This window comes from Ciconia boyciana, chromosome 2, assembly GCF_034638445.1.
Source record: "Ciconia boyciana chromosome 2, ASM3463844v1, whole genome shotgun sequence".
NCBI lineage: Eukaryota > Metazoa > Chordata > Aves > Ciconiiformes > Ciconiidae > Ciconia > Ciconia boyciana.
The window spans coordinates 157,373,486-157,390,985 of NC_132935.1; the positions used below are offsets into that span (position 1 = coordinate 157,373,486).

At 42.0% G+C, this 17,500-nt stretch overlaps 1 protein-coding gene across 8 annotated transcripts in view; it reads right to left on the reverse strand.

Moving 5' to 3' along the window:
* Window positions 1–4,133: 4,133 nt before the first annotated feature.
* The window catches only part of ZMYND11 (zinc finger MYND-type containing 11), a 116,164-nt gene continuing 102,797 nt past the window's right edge, over window positions 4,134–17,500 (reverse strand). For all 8 annotated transcript variants that reach the window (XM_072854685.1, XM_072854684.1, XM_072854683.1 and 5 more), the window contains 5 exons: window positions 16,653–16,860; window positions 14,727–14,795; window positions 12,561–12,833; window positions 11,280–11,465; window positions 4,134–6,476 (listed from right to left, as the gene is read on the reverse strand). In XM_072854685.1, coding sequence (XP_072710786.1) covers window positions 6,354–6,476; window positions 11,280–11,465; window positions 12,561–12,833; window positions 14,727–14,795; window positions 16,653–16,860 — 859 coding nt within the window. In that variant the 3' untranslated portion in view covers window positions 4,134–6,353. The remainder of the gene's footprint in view (window positions 6,477–11,279; window positions 11,466–12,560; window positions 12,834–14,726; window positions 14,796–16,652; window positions 16,861–17,500) is intronic.

Below are 17,500 nucleotides of genomic sequence, written 5' to 3' on the forward strand. Positions count from 1 at the left end.
GGGCACCGTGGTGAGGCTTTCCCTGAGGCACGTTGGTCACAGCAGCCAGCAGGGTTTCAGGGGAAGGGAGGTGGCGGCACTGATTATATATATATATATATGGCCTCAAAAATATGGAGGCGTGAGCAGGTGTAACGCCTCAGTTGATCCGGGGACTGCCGTGTCAGCAGCCATGGCGTGCCCTTGGTCAGGGAGGGTGCAGGCGCCGGCTGGGCCGTACCAGGCAGCTTGCGAGGGCAAAAGGGTGCCAGGCTGGGTTGTGCCAGGCTGGGGAGGAGTTCGGGGAGGCCGGTAGCGCTTAAACTTGAATTCCCGGCTGCTCTTCCCCTGCAAGGGCCTTTCCCGCAGCAGTTGATGCTTGTTATTGTCATTGGCTTTCGAAAGGAGGCTCCCGCACCAGGCAGAGCTTGAGGTGTCTCAGACCTTTCTCGGCTGGAGCCGGTGGCAGTGCCATTGCATCGCTGTGGCACCGCGGGACAGACCCAGCACCCAGACCCGGCTGTGTCAGCTGCCTCCTGCTCCCCTTCTGGGCCCTGAAAACCCAACGTCACCCCACCGACTGGAGTGAAATACAAACACCAAAGCTTGGGGTCTTTTTTTTGCAAGCACAGCCGTTGCACCCATCCAAATATTGCAGAGAGAGGCAGCGGCCATGCTGCTGGTGGGAGAGGGTGAGTGGTCCTGGGCTCCGGCTCAGCATCCAGCACCGGCTCCCAACGGCTCGGTCAGCACGGAGCAGCTTGCTCACTGCCGTGGCGGCCGCTGACATCAGGGAACCCAGAGTTAAAATGTTGCTGGCTCCAGAGTCTGCACGAAAAATCAACAAGCAATTGCATTACTGAGTTGCACATCTTTCGTTTTCTTCAGGGGAAAAATAACAGGCTTTCTGGCACTCATGGTCTTTACGGACTTGTGAAAAGACAGGGAAAGGCTCTGTCACTCGGTCAAGTGGTGTGTCAGCCAAAGGCATTCTCTCTCTAGTGCATAAACCACACGTGGCAGTTTCTGGCTGTGTTTTTTCTTCGGGAAGGAGCCGGTGTTGCTCCTTGGTGGGGCTGAGCAGCAGCAGAGCAGGTCCCCGCCTGCGCCGCGCTGCCCGTGCCGCGGGGCTTTGGACGCCTCATTTTGCTCCCTCCTGAGAGCACGCCAGACCCGCACAGCTCTCTCGCCTGGAAACGGCACTTATTCCTCCTAACGAGGACAGTTAACGGGGTGCCCTGACCAGCCCAGGCGTGCGTGGGTGGCCCACAGCCGGCAAAACCCTCTTTCCTGGTGACAGGGGCTTCGAGAGCTGCTGTGTGCAAGGCACCGATTCCCTTTTTGCTTTAAATGAAGCCATTTTTCACCTTGAAGGCCCCGTTACAAGGGACAGGAGCGCATTGCTGTGGCCAGGCGCGGTGGGACGGTGGCTCAGCCCCAGCCCCACGCAGAGCTGGCTCCCACACACTCTTCCATGGAGCACGAGCGGAGGAGCGGCAGAGACCTCGCGTGGCAGCAAGCGGGGTCCTGAGCCACCTGCAGTGGCTGCTGCGAAAGATACTTTTCCCGTTAACGAAGTAGTTAAAAAATAAAATAGTGCTCTGGCTTTATTAATAAACATTGTTTTCTGCTGCAGAAGTCCTTTTCCATACACTAGTAAAGCATTTTGTATAACCAGCTTCACAGTGTCTTCACTATGCAGAACTCAAGTTTATTTTTAGGTACCTCTCTGGGGCAAGTCCTATTTCCATTGAAGCTTTACGCCAGCTTAGTTTTCACTTCCAGCGAGTTAACAGAAACTGGCCGGTGGCTTCGTAAACAAACACATCACTGCCTTTCAGCATGGCCCGGGCTCACTCGCTCGGCTTTTCTTCTGTATTATCTTCAATTATTAGACCCCTTCTATGTAAAAACTATCTGCAAAGCAGACACTGTGTTTAATTTCAGCCCCTCCGTCACTCTTTGCCATGCCTGAAGGCCTCTTTCTGCACTTCACTACTGGCTCCAGGGCCACAGGGCTGGAGAGGTCCCAGGGCAGGCATGGCCATGGGGAGCAGGAGGGACCATTTAGAGGTAATTTTCTCTGGGTTCTCTTTCTTTTTCTGATTTTACAATTTTGAACCTTTAGCAACCCAGCATTTCTTTTTTAAAGAGCGTTACTCAGAATCTAGCGTACTTTTGAGCTTTTTGATGTCTGGAAATAGGTTTTATTAAGATAAAATATGACAATTTTTTTCAGGGTTTTGGAAGGTCCAAGATAGTTGGTTTTTTTCCTTTTACATTAGCTGTAACATCTCCCACTTAAAACCAAAAATACTCTATTATTCTCACAAATGGATGGACCTTTCCACTTGCAATTGAATTTCCTTAACATGAAACAATGCAAGAACAAGGCCTTTCTGGTTTTGATACCCCCCCACCCCATTTGATTTATGAAAGCATGTGGAAAGCATATGGACAGATCGCATCTGTCCTCTCACTCGGTGAGGCTAAAATTGGCTGGGTAACCCCTAACTACTGGTAACAAATCCCAAACATATTTCACATACTCAGTCATTTAAGATCTGAGCTGGGCAGCTCACTCCACCTAAAGGAAGCAGGAGGCAGAAACCAGTGCTCTTCCTTATTAAAATAAAGTAATAGCCAGAGTTCAAATTATATAATAGTAATAATAATAATAATAATAATAATAAGAAGAAGAAGAAGAAGTCAACAATAACAATGATTAAAAAAAAAAGTTAAAGCCACCAATAAAAAGCCAAATAATGTCTTTAAGACTGATGCTCTAGGAGCACTAAGGTATAGCCCTTATGGTATGGCAGGGCATAGAAGACCCGTGTTAAGCGGTGGGGGTGGGAAGCTGCCGTGGCACTTCCAAAGCATTTAACCTGTGTGGTCCCGATACTGGGTGGTCCCCACTGGTGACACCTGAACAGGCAAATGCAGGTGGGGAGGGGACGGGGGGAGCGTTTCCACCGGGGATTTCTGCCAGTGGGGTGCTGGTGAGCGGTGCTGTGCTTGGAGACCGACCACAGTCATCGAAAGGGGAGAAGACCCAGGAAAGGGAGCTCGAGGTGGACACGGCTTCTTCCTGATCCTGCTTTGCTGGCTTGATTGAGCATGAATGAGTCATTTGCAATACGTGTGCTATGCTGGTTATTTGTATTTAATCGAGTTTCATCAAGATGAATGAATAAAATTTGCAGTCTTGGGTAAAATGCTATGACTCATGTAAGAACAGAAAAGTTTGGATAGTAAAATAATAAAAGAGACTTTTGAGGGTTCTTTAAATATTTTAAATATATGTTTTGTTTTGTTTTTTTTCCCCTGGGACTGGCAGGTCTTGCCAGGTCTTAGTTTCCCACAGGGAAATTCTTAATTGCCACAGAGAAACCAATTCCCAGTGTCCCTCCTGCAGCCCTGAAGTCACGATGGGGCTCCAGGACAACCCGCCCTGCCTGTGGCTCGTCCCCAGATGGCCCTTGCTCTTGGGGGCAGCTGTGGGACGTGACCGTGACAGCAGCACCAGCATGGGACCTCGGCTCCCTCGGGCACCTCGCCGGCAGCAAGTCCCGACCCCCAAAATAAGTGAGAGAGACTGCTTCTCAGGGCTGCGTTTGTAAGAGAAACGCTGCCGTGTTCAGGCTGGAGCTGGATTCACAGGGTCCTCTCAGTCCTGCCAGATAAAATGGTTTTATTAATAAAACATGTAAGAGGCGCAGGCTCAAGGCTGGTGACGGGGTTAGGGAGGAGGCAGAGCGGGACAGCTGGTGAGAGGAAGCACAGGGAGAAGGGGGCTGTGAGCCCCACCCTGGCTGCCGGCAGCGCAGGACCTGGCATTAAAACCAGAACGTGACGGACACAGCCCTCAGAGGATGCTGGCCCTGAAAAGATTCACTTGTGGTGCCGAAAGCCACGTTAAATGCTCAAGCCCTTGCACGGATCTGCCAGCTCACCTCGCGTCGGGAGCAAGGTCCCTGCGAGTGCAGGCACAGCTCCCCCACCCGCAGCCCCTCACCTTTCTAGGTGAGGACAAGTAAAAATAGCAGCCTCATGCATGCCCACCCAAGGACGGGAGGACAACGGGCCAAAATCAACACAGAGACTTTCAGTGAGGTTTTTTTTTTAAATACATTTATTAACCAATGTTAACACATTAAATGACTCTATATATTGCTAGTCAGAGCAGCTTACAAAATGCCAGAATGCATCATAAACTGGACAGCCACAATGAATAATTACAATGTGCATAGTGGCTAAGCTCAACACTTTAATATAGCTTTATGATTTGCAGAAAAATTAATTTTAAATCATGATTCCTAAAACAATCAATTGTAATTTTACCTAAAACTTATACAAAACCAGGCCACAATCTTTTTTTTTTTGTTTTGTTTTTTTTCTTTAAAACACACAGTTTTCACGCTGTAGTAACTTGGAAATGTGCAACCGTGTCAACAGAGACAAAAAAGCCAAAGTAACACGAATCTTACTTTCATGCAGCTATCAGTTAAATATTACATATTCTGGAATGATTTTACACCAAAAATATTTCCACAATAACTTGCTTTCATAGGGGTGGATCGAAGTTTTGGAACTTGTAAAGTAATCAAACAAGATTGATTTTTAGTTGTGAAGTGTTTTACAGTCACAACACAGAGGCGACAAAAGTTAATTACACATTTATCAGGCAATAATGTAGCTGTGGTAATACAAGTTACCATCTACTTACTATTTTTTCCAATCAACTTACCACTTAATTTCTGCAACATATTGGGCATTATTTGGCAGTATCTAGTCAATTAACTTATATCACCACTGTAAGTAAAAAAGATCAGGATTTCAGTGGTAGTTCACAGAAGTCTTAGTTATATTTTCATCTTTACAATGACCCTGACAAATCCTAGAGAAAACTTTTTTAAAGGCTTTCCTCCTGATTCTTCAGCTTCCATCGTTCCATCATGTAATTGCTTTCAATAAATATCAAAGATCTAAATAAATATTTACAAATTATTCCTCTAACTTCTCAAAAAATAGCTGGATGATTAATGGGCATATGACTCAGTCTAAGACCAATCTTTGAAAGAAACTAAAATGCGGAGACACTTTAAAAGAAAAGCTATTTAAGTAAGCTTTACATCTATTTAAAAAATTGTCTCTGAACATGGATGCAATTCATATATCTATATATAAAACAAACAAAAAGAAAATCATTTTTCAACTATCGATCCATTCCTATTGGTAATGCTTCGTAATCCAGACATTCCGCAAAATACAGACTTTTTACAAATCACGGCATCTTTAATACAAGAAAATTAACATGCAATATTCTTCATTCTGAGTACAGTGATGGAGCTCATTATTAGGCAATGACCCATTACTACAAACATAACGGCTTCTGTGAAACTTAAGTGCTTTTTCTCCTTTTATTATCAAGTTACAATGGACCAGGTGACACCAGATCATAGGCAGTCAAATGACGTTGGATTGGGGAGGCTGAAGGGGGGCGCAATAAAGAAATTTGTATGCCTCATAATTCCGTGTATGAATAAAGGTAGTTGTTTTTTTTGTTTTTTGGCTTTTCTTATTCTTGTTACAAGCACTCATGTTAGGACAAAGATGAAATGTGCAAACTTCAAAATTTAAATATTCATTTTTCTCTAAGATCCAGCTCAGTAAAAGATTACCCCAGTTCCCTGTGATTTTAAACTACAAGATCAAAGCTAATATTTTGTTATAAAAGTTATATATTGAAAAGAAATAATGAAAATAAAACACAGTTGGGAAATATTTAAGAAAAAATACGCAGGACTAGCACCTGCTGTGTCAACCCTGTTCCCTAAATTCAATCATGTACCCACTGGTATAACCAATAGATAATGCCTTTAAACAGTAAAATTAAGCTGAACAAAACCAGCTCAACAAGGTTAAGAAATAAATGTTACATCAAGGTAGTATGCTTCGTTTTTCTGAAACAGTTCTATACTTCTTACATTCAGATCTAGTTTTTAAACGTTCCTTTTGTTAAACTTGCATGATTTTTTTTATTTTTAGATCTGCTGTTTTTAAAGATTAAAATCTCTGTAAAACCTAAAAATGTTTTAAAATTTGCTGAAAATGCAACAAATCCTCTAGTTTAAAATTATTTAAAGTAACCTGCTCCCACAGATGTTAAATTCATTTTGCTGACAAAATTTTGGAGGAGCATTAAACAGAAGATTGAAATTACTGTGCAAAAATTCTTTTACGAAAAGTGTTTAAAGGCTGGTGCAAAATGGGAAGCAAATTCTAAACAATTTTGGCTTCTTGGAAACAAAAACCGCTGTGTCTGAGAATAGCAATCATCGGGGTGGTTTTCTAGGGGAGGAATAACTCTTTCATCTTTTTCTGCGGCAGGTACGTTTGTGTTCAGCATGCCAGTGCTCCTGCTGACACTTGATGGAGCAGTAGGAAGTGTTCCAGCAGCAGTGGTACATGGCCTCCTCTTCACAGTTGTAGCACTGGAGAGAAGAAACGAGACAAGATTACCACCCTCGCAGGATCCCTCCTTACGGACGCACAAGTGTTCTCACCTGCTCATGGCTGCACCGGCACATGCAGAGCAGTACTTCTCCTTTATTTATGCTTGGGGCATCCAGAGGCAGGGGGTGTTTTTCACACGTGCTGAGCAAAGCAGCAATCTTTAGCAAATCTGCACAACGGTTTCATATTTTCCGGATTTGGGACTATTGTTTTTGAAAAAATCATCTCTCATTTAAGAAAACCCATCTCTCAGGGCAGTGGACTGACATTTTTCAGCCACGCAGTGCAGGAACCATCTTTCACCCTACATTTGTATAATAGAACCCTGATCTATGTCTTAAAAGCTACGATAAATAAACAGGCACTTCTGGCATAAACAGGTTCTGCGCAAGCTTGAAAATCAGCGTTTCTGAGGTTTCTTTTCAAGCCTGACCTGCCCAGAGGTTGCTGGAGAAGATGCTTTTGGCTTCGGAAAATCTCAAAAAGTCACAACAATAACATCGCTGCAGAAAAGAATAATTCATTACCAAGCGGTCTGTTATAGCCCGTTTAGGGTAGGTCTGCAAGGAGGCTACTGTCATAGGGTTTGCTGACTGCCAGACAGTGCTGCAATCTTGTGAAAAGAAAACCTCATGCTACATCAGCGCTACTGAGAAGAGCAAGAAAGTGCCTTTTCCTTCAAGTCTTCCAGAAACCAGAGAAGGCCTGTTGTACACAGGATGGCTACATGGGCTCTTGCCCCTTGTCATGCCTGCCAGAACGGCACAAAACTGAAAGAAAGAGATGCTGCACAGCCTGTGATTTCTGCAGAAATACTTGGTTCTGGGGAGTGCTGCAGCAAAGAGGATTTCTACCCCGGAACACACAGAGCGTCCCAGGTTTCCTGGTAGCTGGAAGAGCTACCTGGAAAATAACCCTGTGGCCTCTGAGGAACTAAAAAAAGGGAATCAACATGCTAGTCAACACTACGGGTGGTCAACAAGGAGGTATGGCACCCAGACGGGCAATGTGCCCTGTCTCCAGGTGGTTTTATACCCCTTAAGGGAGTGCTGCAAAAGCATTAACTATCATTCTGACAAAATCCTGTAAAGTAGGGTGGCATTGCTGCTAAAGGAACCACTTATGCTCAGCGCCCTTGAAAGCCAGGTTCTAATGAGCTCAGACTTGTCTTTCTGAATTTGGTCTGCTCAAAAATCCGAGAGTATCTTTATGAATCCAGTCTGAAATGCTTATTGCATGACACGGAACAGAGGGAGGGATATCACACAGTCTGTGCAGGCTGCTATCAAACCACAGAATAACACACAATTTACTTTTTATGTCCTGTCTAGCTACAGCATTGTTAATAAAACAGAGAATTACAAAGAAAACAAACCCAACTGCCTTAAAACAAAACAAAAACACAACAACCCTATACACAATCAAAAGACAGGTCCAGGAAAGGCGACATGTACATTGGCTAAACAGATAACTATTTATTTACATCAGCAATAAAGGGACTGCCCTAGCTGCATGAGAAGGGAACCTCTCCATTTTCCTTTCATAACTTCGCTCCAGGGAAGTTTATTTGTAGAAATGTCTGCAAACAAGTGTCCTCTTGAGAGCTGTTTTCCTGGTTTTTCATGTTGCTGGCTGCCCGCAAGCCTGTGGGAGCCATTAGGATCATCCGCTGGAAAGGTGCAGGGAACAGCTGTGTCTCTCCATTACATACAGCATGGGCCTCAGCCCAGAGACCAGCTTCACATCTGCTTGCTTGGAGAGATCAAAAAAAGCTAAGACAGGAGAGGACAACTGATCTGTGGGTCCTGCACCTCCCTTTACATATGCTGGCCATAAGTGTGGGATGTAAATCTCCACTTACAAAAGGAAAATAGTGTCGTCTAAGCTGGTACCAGCACATGTGGCAGAGAAGGCAAAATGCCAGCTGGCCTCAGGCCTCCTCTTTTCTTTGTATTTTCCTCTTTCTAAACGTTATCAATCACTTGGGTTTTTGTTTCAGGCAGTACACATCACAGACAATGCTCATTCACTTAAAAACAACCTGTTGCAAGTTAGTATAAATATACGTGTAAATATAATTGAAAGAGACAGAAGTTAAAAATTATCTTTAAAAATGAACTATGCACCAATTTACATGAGGTTTATATGCAAATAAAAGAACTGGGAGAAATTAAAAAAGCAACATTGTCAAGACTGGCACTCTAGCCTGTATTCTGGAGGCTACCAAACTGCATAATCTCATGATCATTACCCTTGCCTTTACATTTCTTCCTTTCGTTTGCTATTTACTTGAGGTATCTGTATTAAAACCAAATTTTCTGGAGGTACAAAAATGAAATTGCGTTAAGCCAAGGGGCCTGTGACCAGTCAGACCAACAGAAAATGTTGCTGTGTAACTATGCGTTAGGACCCTGAGGGCTGGGAGCACATCTTCTCATGTGCCTGTACACCACCAGCAAAACAATCCCTTCATCCTGACTGGATTTTTTTTTTTAGGTATGAGAAAAAAACAAATATAGCATGAATAATAGCAGCTGTATTCCCAAGCCTAGACATCTGCATTACGCAAAACCAGAGGTCTCTGCTTCTAATTAAAAAGCAAAGCCACCAAAATTCATTTAGTATGTGTGTTAATTACATGAGATTTTGGTAAGGAGGTATCATTATAATAGCAGCATACAAGAGCAGTACTACACACCAGGGACTGTCATTAGTACCACTGAAGGAAAAATCACTGGGGAGTTGTGTAATTGGACCAACTCCAGCTGCCTGAGGCTGTGTGTTGGCAGGCAGATCCATCAGCTTGAATGCAAAGGTGTTTATCCTTATCCTCCCTCTCCTACCACATGCAAACCAGCTGCCTGTATGATGCCTTCATTTAAGGTGGTGACTGACAGATAGTTCTGGGGCCACAGAAATGGGCAAGATTGTCAAATACTCTTTATATCCTTAATTGTCTTGCTCAGAAAGAGGCTTTATTGCACATGATCATAAGATGCAATGAAGTGGTACCAGGGCACTCTCTGATTAGGCTAAAGGATATGGTAAAGGCACCCTGGAGCAGATGAAAGTAAGTCTCGGAGTCTCTTTCATAAAGTCTGCCTTCAAAAACACCAAAAAAGCAGCTATAGCTAAGAGTCCAGACTCACAATCAAGTTACTGTGATTGAGTTACTGCATATCAGCTGAATGGTGGCAACAGTTCACATGTGCACTCTTAACTTTTGCCAGAAGAGAGCTAATTTGACATAGTTCTATAGTGGGCAAAGGCAATTCAATTTCCCTCTCAAGTGCCACAGGCAAAAGCATGCATGCAGACACCAGCAGCTGGTGACTCATTAAATACAGTAAATTGATGAAGTCGGAGACCTAAATAACTTCTCTGGTCTGAAGAGACAGGTAGACAGGGGGGAATTTTCTAACTGACAGAGACCCAAGCACTGCAGTATTGTAACGCCCACAGTAAAACCTCTACTAGGAACAGAAATGAAGACTCTACAGGAACTCTGGCATTTGAAGTAATTCTTCTCTTTACAAAAACGCGAACTCGTAACTGTGATAGTCAGCAACCGATTGTCTCGCCTTAGTATTTATTTCACTCTTCTACAGAGCAGAGTTTTCTCTGCAGGGACCATCGTTTCATCTGTAAGAACAAGGACTAATGAGGCTGAACATAAACAAACAGCCCTTTACAGCGGAAGACAAACAGGAGCTGCGGGACGGAGCCAGGGCTGGCTGTCCCCGGGCGGCAGTGGCAGTGGGATGGCGGCTCTCCATCGCTGCTCAGATCAGCGTGCCATCTTGTGGCAAGGCACCCGCACGCTTCTCAGCCGCATCTGGCAAAATCAAAGCTCAAAAGGAGGCGAGCAGAAAATCTTGTACCCTCCCTACTGTATGTTATAGATAGCTATTCCAGTGCAGTGTGATTTCCTGAACGATAGCTTTCATTTCTTTGTTCTATGAAAATTAGCAAAGAAATAGCAAAGTCTGTATGTGTGCCAGGCTCACTGCTCCTCAGTGTAACAGCTTCCACCCGTACTCTGTTACAGGTTAGCAGCACAGTATTATAGTACTTGCGACGTTTGAGTAGATGCTGTACAGCCATGTGGGAGAACACACTTCTGGCTTGAAAAGAAAACACGAGACACAAACCAGACAAAAACAGGGAAAAGTTTGCAGCATGTAATAGAATGGTAAGTTAGATGTCTGTTTTCACTTTTCTAAAGGGCATACAAACATGTTTTTTGTAGGCAATGCTGCAGATTTGGGCTTAAGGACTGAACAAGGGAGGGAAGTATATTTCAGAAAGTCATGTCTTAAATATAAAAGAACACAAAAGAGCTACAGAAAAAGCTAGGAGAGGAAAAGGCCAAAAGGATATCACTACCAGCATTATTAGCAGGGGAATCCAAATTGATGCAGACAGATATTGTACCCTCTGGGGCCTTGAAATCAAAGGAGTGTGAACTTAATGCAAAACATGTCTTATATGGAGTAAAACTGCATTTAGAAAAAAATATTTTGATACTAACGTCTGATTGGACTCATGAAGATGGTGCTGTTAACACTACATAATTAAGATGGGAAGTAATCAGAACTTGGAGTTGAAATTTGGAGGTTAAGAAAATTTGAAAGCAGTAATATGAAGGAGAAAACATTCAAGCTGAAAGACCAGTGAAAGAGTGGTACAGTTAAAAGTAAGGAAGAAATCACCTTCAATTGGCCTGCAGTATGCATTATACATTGCCACTTATTCTCTTGTAATAAATTTTTGACACTTACCCACTGCTTCTTCTTGGTCTGGGAAATCAGTTGCTTGTGCTGGCCTGCTAGCTTCTTAATTTCTTCTAAAAATTCTTCTTTGCACTTCTCCTTTACCTGCTTACATTTTCTGTCCATCTCTCCTTGTGCGTTGGCCACAGCTTTATTTACAGCCTGCCTTTTCTCTTCTTCCATCTCTGTACGCAGCTGCCATAAGAAAGTCAGCAAAACAAGTCAGTGGATGGCTATTGGAATAAAAGTATCTTCTTTAAACCTCTACTCTTTAAACCTCTATTACTGATGTGGGTGGAGGTCATATAATTAGACATTTCTCCTATTTAGAGAACAAAAAGTTCTCTCTTTTAGAGTTATAACAAAACTTCCATCCCATAAGAAACATTCAAAATAAAAATGTCACCATATTGCTATTCTGCTAGGCATCTACAAAAACAGCTAAATAGGTTCCATGTATATTTTGTCAATGATCAGTTTACAAATTTATGAATTTATCTTAGACAAAGATTTTGTCTTTTCCAAATCTACAACTGCATATAAATCTACAGCAAGGGTACAATGGAAAATACAAAATAGAACATCCCTGAGTTCAGTAAGAGGTTACTTTTAGTATCCGTTGTTGGTGGGATTCCTTTACCCTCGCTCAGTTATCTAAAAGTTTGGTGTCTTAATCCTACAGGATTAACACTTAAACTCCCTAGGTTCATTCCATAGTCCTTCATCCAGAAGGAAATTCATCTTGTCTTAAGACAGGTACTTAAGAGAGGTTAGACAAATCATCCTCTGAATTGTCCTGCTCTCTCCAGCCAAAGGTGACCAGCCGAGGCTTAGATACTGAATTTTAAACAGGTTATCATTAGATTAAGAAAATTCAAACAAATTTCAGCTAATCTATTTAATGTTTAGGCCAGAAGACTGACAAAAGAATAATTATTTATGAATAGCATTTAAACAATGCCATTGTTTACAACCACACTTGACAATGGAGACAAAGGCTTTGGAAACGGATACTCATGAATGAACAATTAGTTTCATTTTTGGATCACAAACTGATTTCACTGGACAAGAATCAAAAAAAGCAGGAGTTTTCTGTTTAAATTAAGGTCTGTTGGTACAGAAATGGTCTAAAAAGCAATAATGAAGACTATTTTTATATGGTCTCTTTGGAAAGGGTTTTTTATTCATTTTCTTAAAGGTGGAAGTTACAAAAATAGAGAAGAATGTGAAAAAAATCCACACTCCTCCTCTCCTCAAACCAGAGTGTAGGTGGTGTTCGACAAGTGTTACCTTTTCAACTGCCTCTCGCACAACTCGCTCAGTTTCTCTTTTGTGATCAGCTTTCATCCTGTCCTTAAAATCATTAAAGATTTTGGTGTATTTGTCATGGCACATGTTCTGACACACTCCATCGTTACTGGTCTGGGTGCTCCGATGCAGCATTTTTGGAGAAGAGGCACTTAACTTCTTGGTCTGAGTTGAGACTGAAACTTTTTCAATGGGCTGAGGCATTGTGGGAATTTCCTGGCTTGAACTTACTGCTTCAGTTTCAGGTTCTGGCTCCTACAGAGAAAGAACAAACTTGTAAATCCAGATATCAAAAAAGAACAAGTTAACTTTCAGTTCCCCCTGGAGAAAAAATGTTACATGACTAATGCCAGCGCAATAAATGTGAAAGGTGTTTGCTGAAGACCTTTAGTGCTAATGGCATGTGGGATCCCTGAGGAAAACCAGCATGACAGTGGCTAGGCTCTTTGGTCAGGCTTTTCTGACATCAGCTAGGAGCCCTCCAGAAGGAAGCACACGTATGGCATCAGAATGCCACACTCACCAGCCTCACTTCCCAAAAAGTATGACCAACATTAGAGCCTATGCTGAATCACTGCAGATGCCTTGGGATTACTAAAGGGTTGCTATAGATTTTTTCCCCCTACCATCCTCCTTGAAGAGACTGTAGCTGCGTGGCCAAGGTGCCTGACTTGTTTTGGCAAACTCTGGGCTTACTCTGGCCCAACAGGCTCCACTGGAGTCTGTAATATTCCACTGATTTCATAGAACTGCTGCAAAGATTGATTAGTACTTCAAAGGTGCTTTGAAGATGAAAGGCTAATGAGCATCTAAGTCTTGCTTCCAATAATACAGAACTAGACTTGGATGACCACAGAAGCTTTCTGTAATTACACAATTATCAAGAAAGAAATCATAGTTACTGTAGTGTACTGTACTGAATTTAGCTGCCTATGTTATTACACTGTAACACCAATTGCTCCAGCTCTTTAGAACAGATAGAAGTAATATCCCTGCAAACTCTTATTGGTATTTGAAGTATCTGAAGACACAGATGAACACTATTTGGTTTTTTTTAACTTAGATTTTTTTAAAGCTCATTTATCAATGTACAGACAAAGCACTCAGTCCTTGTAACACCAGACTTGCTCAGGACTGGACTTAGTGCCTGTCTCTGGGATGGGGCGCTGCTCACACCAATCAAAAGGCTGACTGTGTATTCTCTTTTGCAACCAATTACTCTCTAATAGGTCACTGTGATTGACTTCTGGATCACTGATCAAATATGAGCAGAGCTAAGAAGGCAAATGTTAAGACATAAATATACGAAGCAAATTACAGCATTTGCTTGACAGAAAACACAATAAAAATGACAAGACATCCTAAACTGTAGTCTCCCTATTTTGCACTCAAATATAGTTTGTGCCCCAGGGAACACAAACTGTGTGTCACTGCCTCCATCGATGAAGGTGCCTCCTGCAGTATGGGGAGGCAGGCACCCAGATATTAGGAGCAGCAATGTCTGTATTTCAGGCACCAGGGCCATCCCACATAACTCTGGTGCTAAAATACCTGAACCCTCCTCTGTAATAGAGTCCTGAGTCCTCTTCCAAGGACTGTGCATATGTGCAACTTTTTCTCAGTGTTCAACATGCAGCTGAAACAAGGCCAGGAAAAAGTACTCAAAAGTTAGGAAAGATGAGATTTATGGCTGTCTCAGTAACTGCCCCCTTGTGTACAAGCATAATAATACAGTCCCTTGGTTATACGATCATTCAGCGTGCAAGTTGGATAAACAAGGAAGTTCCACGGACGAAGGTGGATATGACATTTTATAAACTTAATATTCTTGATCGTGCAAAATACTTTCTAATTTCTGCTGTTTATACACTTACTAACTAGCCTGAATTTGTCATTAAACAAATAATGTTGTAAGCTGACTGTTGATTTATTCATGATACAGAATATTACCACGATGACACTAGTGCCTTGCATGTGGAAGGTACAATTATGTTTGTTAGCAAGGAGGACCAAGCTATGGGGCTGGAACTTCCAAGATTAATACTGTAAAATCAGTAAAAGGTGAAAGAAATTGAAGGAGTGTCTATTAACATTTCAGACTTTTTGTACTTTCCTATCTCTACGAACATGGTAATTGAGGTTACTTACTTCTTTCTTGAGTTCCATACTCTGGTTACGTCGTCCTTTCTTTGCTCTTGGTTCCTGAGTAACCTTCAGCTGTGAACATTAAGAAAAGCATATTGACTCGTTCCAAAACCAGTTCATATAAGTAGCATTCATTGCAACATGACTGATGTACCTTTCATTTGTGATTATTTGCAATTATTTAATTTAGCAAATAGAAATTTGAATAATGTTCTTAAATGAGAATTGCATGCAATAAACTTTCCACATTATCACTGACCATTATGATTGCATGAAGGAACAAAATTCATGAACAAGTTCTAACATTCAATATGTATTTGCTAAAATACCCTTAACCTGTCTTTTCTTCATTTTACACACAAGTTCAAACACTTCTTTTCTGGAATATTCTGACATCAGTGACCCATAATTAGGCAGCAGATCTTGTTGGAAGCCAGAAAACAGCAATAATTATGAAGATAATGTATATAGGTAAAGATACTAAGATTATCCAGACTTGCTATAATTGATTATAACTGTATGCTTGGAGGGGTATGAAACTTCATGCTTGAGAATAAAAGCCAATCTCCAGCAACAGAAACAAGGGTGAGATCTAAGTGGATGGTATATTATCTTACAATGGCTTACAGCAAAGTTCTTACTCCTGTGTTTGAAGCATCCAGTACCAGCTAGTGTTAGTGACAGGATACTGCAGATCACTGCAGAGCACTGAGTTTGATGGCTACTCTGTATCTGGGGAAACTGTATCTGGGAAACCAGTGAAACAGGTATAAGTACTAACCAAGTGAAGAATGAACAGCTGGGGTGGAACAGAAAATATGCAAATGTACACTGTAAACCTTATGACTGACACTTCTGAAAAACTGGGAAAATGCTTCTGTTACCTTTCATAAATACTATTTGTGACCATTTTCCTGTTTCATCATATGTTGTTACATGACATTAAATAAAGGGACTACAAAGGGTTAGCTAAGCAAACCAGGCTAAAAAAACCTAAAACCACTTTGATAAGGAGCATCCCCTTAAAGCAACATCCAGTTTTATAAGCTTTAAGTTTTCAGCTACAAATTGGATGATAGACCTGTTTGACAAAAGGGAAAAGGAAGAGGAGCAAAACACACTGATTTTTTTAAATACAGACTTAGAGAGAGGATAGTGGTTTTAAATGAGGAAAAAAGATGGTGCCAGGGAAACGGCTGCCAAAAATACACAGAAGCATCCTGCAAGCTATGAAAATCTTACTGCCAAAGTCAGTAATAGTGAATATATAACACCCTCTTGGACAATGAATGACTAGCAAGGTTCAGCTGTGATAAGGGAATTTCCATATAGCAATGCAAAGTTTTGTATCTTGGCCCTTTGTGCTTTTCACCTTTGTTAAAGCAATATTGTTTTTCTTGTTTTGCAGAATTATTTTTAATTACTTTAATCAGTTGCTGGTCACGTGGTCCTCAAGTGCAACGTTTGCACCTAACTTTAGTTGGACTTGCTGAAAATGTCATGGTTGGTGTTACTCAGGGATCTGTAACGCAGAATACAGTCCAAAGTGAAAATACTCCAGCTGTGAAAAGGCTGAACAGCTACAGTGCTGTCCCTTGATGGGAGTCCAAGAAGGCAGTGTTGCAGTCTATCTGATATCCATGACATTTAACTTGAACATTCCTATTTAACTTTAGAAATCTTGGTCTGTCTCATCAAGGTGCTGTAGGTGACAAACATTTTAAAACTTTCCAGAGGTCATCCAAGAAACTGAGGAAAGAGGAAAACTCTATATTCTTGCTATTACTGAGCCACAAAACATAGGGAAAATAAGCCTTTCAATCCTCTTTTTGTCACCACAAAACTGCAGACAGTAGATTAATCAAAAATATGTCATCTTTGTACCCTTTAATAAATTGCCCTGATTGCTAACATTGTGGCAGCACTCACCTGCTCATTGCTGGTGGAAGAGATACTCGACTCTGCCTCCTCTTCCCCTTTATCCTCATTCTTTGATTTCCAGAATCTCCCCTCACGAAGAAAACGCTGGTGCAGTTCCAGCTCATCACAGGCCTTCTTCCACCCCATACTGCGTTTCACATGCAGCCGATGGATGTTAACTGTGATATCTTGAATGTTTTCAGAGGGGATCCAGGCCCTTTTGAATACACAGTACAGACAGGTTCAGAAACATTAAATACAGGTGAAGGATCTTGACCTGAGAAACTGACTTCAAAAGCAGTTTTTCACAGTGGCCAATCACTGACAATTCCTTTTTACTCAAAATTTTTGTATATTCAACACATTTGAAAAAAACCCGACTGCATACTGTTAGACGTTTGTGTTATTATAAGCACTTGTTAGGTGTGGGTGCTATGGCTGAAAGTCTTTCATTTTTCATGAGCCACAAACCTCCCCCAGCACCACCAGCAGTCACATCTCCTACCTGCTCTCTTGCTAAATGCCCTGAGTCAGACACAGAAATATCTTTACTGAAGGTTCATAAGCTAATCCAATTTAGCCATTGACCTCTTTGCTAAAACTGTCAAGGAATGTACCAAATTATCACCTCGAATAGAGACATTTTGTAGTTTGGGCCCCTGTCTATCAGGACTGAACTCATGTGGGGACTGTCATGCTCTTTTGGACTGAATTCATGCCAGTGACTTGGTTCCAAAGGTACTTTGTCCTCTGAAATATTTTCAGAGAGTCCTCATAGAGTTAGATGGGCAGCTCTTGACATTTTGAAAGGTTATACCAAGCAACACTGGACATTAAAGAAAAAGAGTCACTGCCAT